The sequence below is a fragment of the Mauremys mutica genome, chromosome 9, assembly GCF_020497125.1.
Source record: "Mauremys mutica isolate MM-2020 ecotype Southern chromosome 9, ASM2049712v1, whole genome shotgun sequence".
Lineage (NCBI taxonomy): Eukaryota > Metazoa > Chordata > Testudines > Geoemydidae > Mauremys > Mauremys mutica.
In genome coordinates, this window is record NC_059080.1 from 82,362,841 (window position 1) to 82,374,395 (window position 11,555).

The 11,555-nt window shown below is 36.2% G+C and overlaps 1 protein-coding gene across 5 annotated transcripts in view; it reads left to right on the plus strand.

Annotated features, from left to right (window-relative positions):
- The window catches only part of RSRC1 (arginine and serine rich coiled-coil 1), a 392,168-nt gene that overhangs the window by 168,989 nt on the left and 211,624 nt on the right, over positions 1-11,555 (plus strand). For all 5 annotated transcript variants that reach the window (XM_045031597.1, XM_045031596.1, XM_045031595.1 and 2 more), the window contains one exon: positions 3,071-3,107. In XM_045031597.1, coding sequence (XP_044887532.1) covers positions 3,071-3,107 — 37 coding nt within the window. The remainder of the gene's footprint in view (positions 1-3,070; positions 3,108-11,555) is intronic.

Consider the following 11,555-nt stretch of genomic DNA (forward strand, 5'->3'; position numbering starts at 1 on the left):
TGTTGTTGTACTTTGTAGACTAATTGTTTGAAAGGCAAATGTGTATATTGTGGGGAGAGTGTAGTGTGGAAAAAATGAATGAAATTTCTGGAAAGCTAAATATTATTGGTGAATATGAAATTAATATTAGCTATCTGTTCTTGCACAGCTCCTTTTAAACTCTGAATCTGAGGCTGTGCATAAAACAGCTCTTGTCACCATTTACAGTGTTAAAAAGGATAATGTATTCTATTAAAATCTTAGGTGAGTTAATGTTTTGGTAGTCATTTTAAAAGGTATTGTGACTACGATTTAGCAACAGTTCCAGATTTTTTATAATACAATATTTAGAGTACAACATTGGTTGTAGTAGTGTCGTCTTATTACCTAAAGGAATACATTTTTGAACAACAAAGATAATTTTGTCTTAGCTACATTTTTCCTAGATGTCATTGTATGATTGATGCATGGCGTCCTCTGGCTGGTAAGATGCTTACATTGAAACTGACAGGTGCCACATGGTTTATTTAGGACAACCTCAGCCTTGTCCTAGTTAGTTTCATAATGTTTGCCTTATGTATGTTCAGCCACTGCATTTCCTGCTTTAGAGCCTTGTGTTACACCAATATTACTATCTGTGCTGCCTCAACTACAAATTGGATGAACAGCCAGTGACACTTTTTCAATATTATTACATTAAACCAAGTGGATTTTGATTGATAACCTAATATTCAACTAATGCAAAACATCAATCATGGCAAGTATATTAATTATTTAATATTGCAGTCTAATTCAGAAATCGATGTGCTGCATGAGGGGAAGGGAAACTCACTGTTCCCAGAAGACTTAAGACAGAACGATTTGAAAAAAATAACAACCCCCCCTCCCACAAAACCCTGCTGTACTCTTGTGTGTTAGGTCGATACAAATCTTTATTCATTTGCCAATAATCTCTTCCCATTTTCCACTTCAGGACCATTTTATCAGTTTTGAGACCTATAATTGAATTAAGTCTGCTTTCAGCACAGGGCAAACGGAGTTGCACAAATATTGATGAAGTCATGACAGGGACAGCACAGGAGACAGACCACTAAAGAGGGCAGATTTTATACCGTTAGCTGGAAGCTTCCTACATCAGTGTCTTGGATCCTGCTTCTCAGTAAATTAAGTTCATTAAGATCTTTAGCACCACAAAAAAAATATACAGGACTTCATTTTTATCTAAATAATATATGATCTTGTATAGGAAGTTTTGGTTATAAAAAAAAATAGTATAAGAGAAGTCCACCTTTTCTGTGATTTCATTTCAGATGAATTTGAAGAGAATAAGTATACTTAGTATACTTACTGAAAGCTTTGTCAAAATTATAAAGTAATACTTTAGTTTCATATAAAAGAGCCTAACATTATTAACACCAAATAATTAACAAAAAGGAATACAAAATTAGCTTTGTATATTAAAATTTGTGATTTTTGTGTGACTAACGTAATGTCAAATGCTAGAAACTAGATAATGTAGAAATGTCTTAAATAAAAGGAGATTGCATAATTACTGGAGCATTCAAAAGTAACATGAGGTTGGATGCATTTAAAATCACATTTCCTTCAATATTTTTGTATTTGTAACTCTTTAAACCTGTTTTTTTTTATATTTTGCTAGTTAGCAAAATAGAAAGAGCTGATGTTTACCATTTCAGAGGAATGAGGTTTTTTTTGGTTTGTTTTGCCATTTCTGGTTTATACGTCTGCGTAATTGTTGAAAAAGAATATTCTACACATAGGTAAACACTGTTATATGACCCAGGAATTAATTGCTTGGAAGGTCATTTTTTTCTATTTGACATGATTGCGACATCAACAGAAAGGGATAGTTAAGTTTAGAAACAGATTTAATGTTGAATCCATGAAAGCAGAAACTGGCTGTTATCACTGAGTTTTTTTGGGGTTTTTTTGGAAGTACCAGAGAGAAGGCATTTTATCCTGTTCACTTCACTCAGCTGGGCAAATTGTTTATCCTTGTCCAGCTTGGCAAACTTGCACTGTATCTGTGCTCAGCAGTGTGCATTAAAGATTAAGTTTTCAGTCTAAATTTTCCTTGCCTTAGTGTCTTCAGTTTCTCATTTGTCCTTCTTTGCAACCTTCCAATTTTTGTGTTTTTGTGTGTTTTTTCCTTATTTTTTCTATCTGTGCATTAGAGTTTTGCAACTGATATGAACAGAAATATTTAAAGTTCTAGCATCCCTGCCATCATCTAGTTAATTAATGTACAATTAATTCATTATCTCCCTTGTTTGTGAAAGCTCAGAACATTTGTTAACAAAGTTCTGGTAGAGGGAGCTCAGACAGGCAGTGCACATAGATTTTGATGTGATAGTACTAAATTTTGTATTTGTTTTTTTTAATTTTTCTATGAAGTACTGGTGCTTTATGTATAAAACATTTTTTTGGATTAGTACAGTGGTTCTCAAACTTTTTGTATTGGTGACCCCTTTCACACAGCAAACCTCTTATAAGTTAAAACACATTTCTTATATTTAACTTTTTTTAAATGCTAAATTCACAACCCTATTGTTTAAAATGAATTTACCTTTTCTCACTGCTTTTCAATTAAGACTAAAACACATTTTGTTGAAATATTGTTATAAGCAGAAAAGTTTTTTAAAAAATAGTTACTGTTTAATATTGGGGTGTGAAGAAACTTGACCAATATCACTTTTCACATCAGACTTAGCTCTTCATTGCCACCCTTATTTCTCTGCTGCTGCTGGCAGCGGCGCTGCATTCAGAGTTGGGTGGCTCATGACCCCCACATAATAACCTTGCGACCCCCTGGATTAGTAGGATCTGGGGTTCCTGGGTTATAACAATTGTAAGGAAAGTAAAATTTTGGAGTTTAAGTAGGTAAATAATCTTGGCTTTAATGAGACGGTTTTTTCCCTTGTGTTTTTAATAGTCAAGATGTAAAAGTTAAGAACATTAGAAAGATAGTCAAGAATTTACATGACTTTCTTTTGACATTTTTTGGGTTAAACATAAATCATTATAGACAAGGGTTTAGCAACTATTTACAACTTCTGTTCTTGTGTTATAGGGACTCTGGAAACATCAAAGCTGGATTAGAACATCTGGTAAGTTCTAATTTTCTCTTGAACATTTGCATCATCTTTGATATCTGCATTCCAAATGAACACTTTTGAATGAGCTTTGAATACCTTGAATTGAGAAAGTCAACCATTTCCCAGAGGGTCAGCTCACTGTTATTATGTGAAGGCACTTACATTTTCATTTATCTTATGGTTTCAAGGGAATTTTAATTTTTTTAAATTACTTTTTTTGATGTAGAGATGAAATAAAATGGACTACAATCCTTGGATTGATGATTGCCTTAATTATAAACAAAAATTGTTTGGTGTTGGATTTTTGGCATATCCTGATCTAAAAACAACAAACTTCTGTTTTTAAAAAAAAAAATCAAATATTGCATGCATAAATATGGTATTTTTTAGTAATCTGAAGTCTTTGAAAGAAGTGCACAGCTTTGTTTTTTCTGTTGTCTTTTCCTTATGAATAATGTATTGATTTAAATTCCATTCAGTTGTACAATATAAAATAATAATTGAGATGCAAAATATTTTTTGGTTTAGGTAAACATATTCAAACCACAAGTGAAAGCAAGACATACATAGCATTAAAAACTAATCAGTTGATCAAAACTGAAAATCCAGTATTATTACAAGTGCAAAATTCATCAAGATTAGTATATTAATGTCAGTGATCAGCAGAACACTAAGCATTTCATGTAAATGGATCATTTTAAGTCATTGGCTGGATGATGGTTACATCTAAATGTTCAATAGTACACTCTCTTCTCTAAATACAGTGTGAGAACTTTTGAGATTTAAGTCTTCATTTAGTTATACAGAAAACAATTTATACTGTTCTCTGCCATGAACCGTAAAAGGATGTAATTATCACTGCTGAATGCAAGTAATTTTTAGCAATTGCTCATCGTTTCCCCATGCATGTTCACATTCTCGAATGTGGGTAACCATTTAGGAAAGTATGAGTTTTGTAGAAGCTTGGGGACCACACTCTTCCTGTGTATTTCCAGGAGAGAGAGGACATGGACCATGTATGGCACAGTTGTCAACTCTCTTTTCTTTTTGTGGGACAAGAACTCCATCCCTACTTGTATTCTGAATCTGCATGTAATTGAACTAGTTGGTTATGTCTAAATATTATAGTAGTTGAGAAATGGATCTTGCATGCTAGTTTTTTTTTTTTTTTAAATGTTTCATTCCTTTAGTGTTGTCAGGTTGCTGTAATCTAATGGGTTCGGAGACTGCTTCTAATGCATTATAAAGATGCTGTTGTCCTGACAGATGACCATGGCTGGTACTTTTTTCTAAATTGGGAATAGTATGATAGCTGAAAATGCGAGTATGATTTATAATGTCACCTCAAACCATCAGGTTAAGCAAGGAGAGGCTGAATGGTTTTCTAGGAGCCTCTGAAAAAAGAGGAGTCTGGTTCACTGGCACAAGCACTGTAGTCTAGTACAGTGGTTCTCAACCTTTACAGACTACTGTGGCCTTTTCAGGAGTCTTGTCTTGTGTACCCCCAAGTTTCACCTCACTTGAAAACTACTTGTTTACAAAATCAGACATAAAAATACAAAAGTGTCATAACACGCCGTTACTGAAAAATTGCTTTTTTCCCTCATTTTTACCATATAATTATAAAGTAAATCAATTGGAATATAAATGCTGTACTTACATTTCAGTGTATAGTATATAGAGCAGTATAAACAAGTCATTGTCTGTATGAAATATTACTTTGTGCTGACTTCTCTAGTGCTTTCTATGGAGCCTGTCGCAAAACTTCACAAATATCTAGATAAGTTGATGTACTCCTCGGAAGACCTCTGTGTATCCCCAGGGGTATGTGTACCACTGGTTGAGAACTAGTGCTCTAGTATTATGCGGTAAATTCACTGGAAAGATAATCTCTGGAAGTTCTCAGCACTAAAAGATTGTTGGTATAAGTACACATCATATCTTTTAATAAAAGCTTGTCTTCATCAGATACATTTATTCTCTTTTGCTTCTATAAAGGACTTGACAAAAGCCTCCATACTTAGTTAGGAACTCTTTTAATAATTTTGGAAAAACAGCTGTTGTACGTACATGTGCAAACACAGAAACTGATTTTGCAAGATATATAGAGATCTGTGTTATGTATTGAAAGCAGGATTCATACTAGAAAGGGTTTTACATCCTAAATTTATAGTTAGACAACTTCATGCAAGCCTATTTACTTGACCTCCAACAGATTGTACGCACATTTGCAAGAAAAATTAGTCATTTGATTATAGCAAACTCACTGCCCATATTTTTTTTTAAAAAACACCTGATATTAAAAAGAGAAGAAAATACTTTGCATTGATTAGATAGACTGTTTTATCCATTGACTTTTAAAAATGAAATGGCACCGATGTTAGTTGTGGTGTAATCTTCACTCTTCCTTTAAATGCATGTTCCTTTCATCCATCTGCTTTTCACCACCTCATTCATATGGTTGCAATCTACCTAGGTACTTCCAAGTATTTCTGTGATGCCTACCATCTTGGTATCTAATTTCTATCTGTGCAACTGACTGAATTACGTAAAGTAGAATATCTTTTCCAGAAACATGTGAAACATATTGTAGGTCATCATTTGAAAATATTTTCTAATTTAAAAAGAGTAGCTGTTGTCATGAAATGAAGAAAATTAATATTTCAGACTTCACACGCATACATCAGTTGGTTTTTTCTGTGGTATGATGTTTTGAGGTGCAATTAAGACTGCCCCTCCAAGTGAACTCCTTATACAGCTTGACAGAAATATTGCCTGCACCCTGGTGGAATTGCCCTCCAGTGTGCCTCCCATTACAGGGTTAGGAGTGTGATCAGGTTGCACTCTTCTGTGCCCATAAAGGGATGAATCACTTCTAAGGTCTGAAGAATTTTGCTTGACAGTATGAAAAAAAATTAATGGGAAAATCTATACACATACCTTTTTAATTAAGAGAATTAGTGATTCATAGTACACTTATTTAAATCATTGTAATTGTAACTTTATAAATTATTTTTGGATAGTTCGAGTTACAGAATTAAATAAGTTGTAGAAACCTCAGAATAGAAAGAGAGTAAATAATGTTTGCAATTCTCAGTGGTCTTGTTTTCTAATAGTTATGCCAAAAAAGAAACATGGAGCCATATGAGTGTTGGTTTTTTTTTTCAACAGAGAGATCCCATTTGTGCCTTTCATATTGTATAACATTTCAGAGTGATGACCTGCTTGTTTTTGTGGTCAAGCAACACAGTCTGACTGTTTTAAGTGTTGACGTGCACCTTGTCATTCGTAGCTTGTTTAGCCCATCAGTAGCTTGCATGAATACAGTTATTGCCTGCTAGCCATGTTGTTGTATATTAATCAATAACTAGCAACAGAGATGATGATAAACTCTTCCCAGGCTGGCTAGATGGATTTGTGCATGGCTAAGCAAATAAAACAATTGTTCACTATTTACATTTATAGTCAAATAGCTGTTAGATTACATTACAACTAAGATAGAGCTGTTCTACCACTGAGTTGTAGTTTCCAGATTAAAACTGTTTAATTGTTATGGTTTTGATTTAAAAAAATATCCTAGTATTCAAGCATATGGCTTGAACTTCCGTTTTTTGCTCAGTGATGTTTTGCCCTTAACCTACCCTTTTTTGTAACTCAATGCTATTATTGACTCTGAAAGTGTGACTCTCACTATGTCATTCATGAAGCTGGTCACCATCTTGTATTTCCTTCATGGGAGGGAATCCAGAGGCCTGCTTTAAAAGTTTTATTTTCATTTCAAATTTACTGTACAGTCTGTATAGTCCTTAAATTGAAGAGGAACTTAGATTTGGAAGCTGCTCAAGTGACAGCCTAATTTCTTCTTCCTGAAAGTTTATGATGGTGTCCTAAAACACATCATTGTCAGCATGTCTCATTGGATGGCAGTATAGGAGGTATTGGCTCTGAGATCAACATATGCTGTACTTGTATCTGTAGGAAGTATTAATCTGTCTGAAAAAAATGCAGTTTCTCTAGATATCTGATACAATCAAATGGATTAGGTTTCATCGGATTTACAAAAATATAATAGTCATGTAATGTATTTGAGTAATGTATTTTAATTACCTAAATTTATTGAATGTATGAGAATACTTGGGCTTTAGTCTAGTCTAGTATTTTTCAACTAATTAGAGGCATGCAGATGTCCAGTACAGATACTCCCCAACTTACGCAAGTGTTCCGTTCCGTAAGTCCGGATTTCCATAAGTCGGGTTTGCGTAACCCGGGGACCGTCTGTATCGCCCCCATCATGTTATGAATCATATTCACAGCAATACGTGGACACAATAGGATAACTGTACAAAGGAAGATTAGCCTCTTAACTCTAGATTTCCTTGCTTTATATAAACATGGTCTACCAAAGAGACCTCTCTAAAGAACATCTGTGCTGTTAACTATTCAATGATACTCTTCTCTTGTGGCCTGATCCTAAGTCCACTGAATTCAATGGTAGACTTTCCATTGATTGAATTAGCTTTTGCTCAGACTCTTGGTAATTATGGAACCAATATCCATCCTAGAATGATGAGTAAATGAGTAGGTCACCGTGATTAAATGAGTTGCTGGCTTTTTAATGAGCTGTAAAATGGAAATGTTAACTACTTGTGTTAACTAACAATCAGTTGCCACTCTTCACATGAATAGTGATGTTAACCCTGGCACCCTGACTAATTTCCATACTAGCCAGTTATATTCTGCTAGCTTGAATTCTCCCTCAGTTGAATAAGAGCAGGGCTGTTTGAAAGTTTTTTTTTCTGCTGCAGCTGTTTTTATAGAAAATTGGGTTTTTGATTAAAATCTTTTGTGGGAAATGTCTGTTCTCCACAAAGGAAGAACTTTTATTGGGAAAAAAAATGAAGTACACAAAACCTGAAAAAAAAATTACCTGGAACTGCTGCTGTTATGGTTCATGGGAGTTGTAGTTTGGGTGCTTCATTTACCTCATTCTGTTCTATGGACTGGGCTCCCTGGCCAGACTACATCTCTCAAGATGCATCATGCTGCAGTCTCAGAAAAAGGGTAGAAACATGGTGTATCAGGGGACATGTAGTCTGGCCTGGAAACTCAGACTTTACTGTCCCTGTCCCTGAAGCTCTGTGGTGGTATTTCTGGATAGACATTTTCAGTTTTTGGTGAATAATTTGAACCAAAAAGTCAAAATTTTCTGTGGGGATGGGAGGAGGGAACCACATTTTCAGACTAGCTCTGTAAAGAAGGTATTCTTCACTTCATATTATAAACTGCTATAGAGTTGTGCTGTGCAGCTAATATACCAGTACTAAAACATCCTTGGAATTTCTAAACATTATAAATGACAATTTCTTAACTCAAAAAAAGTATTGCAGCCAACTTGGAGGAATTCTTTAGACCGTGTCCCAGCAGATAAAGCAGAACTGATCATAGAACAAAAAATTATTTCAGGTACAAGTGATCATGACTAAGGCTACATTTTAGTCACAGATATTTTTAGTAAAAGTCATGGACAGGTCATGAGCAGTAAACAAAAATTCATGGCCTGTGACCTGTGCATGACTTTTACTATATATCCCTGACTAAAACTTGGGGCGGAGGCCTGGGTGCTCGAAGTGGAAGGGGGGCAGGTTAGGGCAGGGATTGGCAGGAGCTGGGTTTTGGGCAGGTTCCCTACCCGGCTCATGGGAAGCAGGGCCCTCCAGTTTCTAGCTCCACATGCTGCCTTCGTTCCACCCCAAGCCCTAGTTCTGCAGCTCCCATTGGCTGGGAACTGCGGCCAATGGGAGCTATGAGGGCGGTGCCTGTGCCTGCAGGCGGAGGCAGCATGTGGAGCTAGGAGCTGAGGGAGAGGAGTTTCTGTCACTCTTCCGGGAAGCTCCTCCCAGGTAAGCATCGCCCGGCACCCAATCCCCAGCCCTGTGCCCCCCCACCCAAACTCCTGCTGCTGGGAGGATAGGGTGGGGGACCTGAGACTGCCGCAGCACCAGCCATTGTGACTGGCACAGGGGCTACTCAGGCGGCTCCCGGGCCAGTCGCACGGGCCACTGCAGAAATCACAGAGATCACGGAATCTGTGACTTCCATGTCCTCTGTGACAAACACGGAGCCTTAATTATGACTTGATCACATATATAACCACATTTATAATCATTTGATCGTATGGTGTTGATACCACTCTTTCCCTTCCACTAGTCTCTCAGGAGGATGCTGAATAGCAGGTACTAAAGTTAAACATTTTAAAATCAGCAGGTCCAGATAACTTGCATTAAGAGTTTTAAAAGAGCTGTCTGAGAGACTCACTGAACCATGAATGTTCATTTTCAATAAGTCTTGGGGCACTATGGAAGCTCCAGAAGACTGAAAGAAAGCCAATGTTTTGCCACTTTTTAAAATGTGTAAACAGGCCTATGATTACCAGAGTCATCCCGTTAGTTTGACATTGATCCTTGGCAAGATAATAGAGCGGCTGATATGGGACTTGATTAATAAAAAATTAAAGGAGGATAATGTAATTAATGAAAATCAATATGGCTTTATGGAAAACAGATCCTGTTATACTAATTTTATATCTTTTTTTTAATTAGATTGAAAGTTTGATAAGGGTAATAGTGTTGATGTAGTAATTTTTTGTAAGTCATTTGACTTGGTACAGCACAACATTTCAATTAGGAAACTTGAATGATATAAAATTAACATGGCACACATGGCTGAATTTAAAGCTGCCTGACTGACAGATTTAAAAATGTCATTGTAAACAGGGAATCATCAAGTGTTTTTCCAGTGAGATTCTTCAGGGATTGGTTCTTGGCCCTGTGCTATTTAACATTTTTATCAGTGATCTGGAAGAAAACATGAAATCAGCACTGTTAGAATTTTCACATGACACAAAAATTGGGGGTAGAGGAAAATAATGAAGAGGATAGGGTCACTGATCTGGATTGCTTGATAAACTGGGCCCAAGCAAGCAATATACATTTTAATACAGCTAAATGTAAAGGTATCCATTTAGGAGCAAATGGTGTAGCCATTCTTACAGGATGGGGGACTCTATCCCTGGAAGCAGTGACTCTGAAAAAGATTTGGGGGTCATGGTGGATATTTAATTGAACATGGATTCCCAGTGTGATGCTGTAGCCAACAAGAGCTAATGTGATCCTGGGATGCATAAACAGGAGAATCTCCAGTAGAAGTAGAGAGGTTATTTTACCTCTGTATTTGGCACTGCTGCAGTTGCTGCTGGAATACTGTATCCAGTTCTGTGCTCACAATTCGAGAAGGATGTTGATAAATTGGAGAGGATTCAGAGAAGAACCATGAGAATGATTAAAGGATTAGAAAACATACTGTATAGTGACAAGGTCAAGGATCTCAATTTATTTATTTTAACAAAGAGAAGGTCAAGGGATGACTAGATTATGGTCTATAAATATCTACACAGGGAACAAATATTTTAAAAGGGCTCTTCAGCCTAGCAGAAAAAACTATAATACAATACTATGGCTGGAAGTTGAAACTAGACAAATTCAGACTAGATATAAGGTGTACATTTTTAATGGCGAGAGTAACTAACTAGTGAAACAAGTTGCCAAAGGTGGTGTTGGATTCTCCATTACTGACAAATTTTCAATTAAGATCGGATACTTTCTAGGAATAATTTTGGGGACGCTCCGTGGTGTGTGCTATACTGGAGGTCAAATTGGATGATCACGGTGGTCTTCTGCCCTTCATATCTATGAATCTATTAATATTATACCCGAAATTCAGCTGGATTTCAGTAGTAAACCCCTGTGTAGCACTGTATTTCTGGTAAAGTGTGTAAAGTCTCTTCAGGATGAAAGCTGCTTTATACATATGTAAAATAAAAGCTTAAAGTGCTATTTCAGGTTTATGCTATGTGAATACTGGTGAGAGGCAGTTAGAACTTGACAAAAATCTCTAGACATGAGAATGAAAAGTATGAGAGTATCTGATCAGGGGGACAAGTTTAGAACAGCAAAATAGGAGACCTCAGGAAAGCTTGAGCAAGATCAGGATATTTTGGGGTGGTATGAAGGAGCATTTGGAGTAATGTGCTTTTATGGGGAAGGAAACAGTCGCATAGAAAGTCAAGTTGAGGTGGGAAATGAGCATGAATCTATGCATTTTTAGAAGTATTTCTAGGTAACCAAAAATTGGCCAAACTGATGAAGAAAATCGGGCGCTGTGTGGTTCTGGTGATGATATAACCCATTTAAACTTTGCTCTTGTAGTTTATGATGTCACAAAACCCATCTGAGGTATTTATTTCCTTGTAAATCCCTATCATTCATGACTCAATTGATTTAAATCAATGGGAGTCTTTCCGTTGATTTTACCTTATATTGATGATTGGGGACTTGCTTTCTTTTTCCCCATCTTATCTGTTAGTGAAATAAACTCTCCTTCCTTCTTCCACTGTCCCTCAAG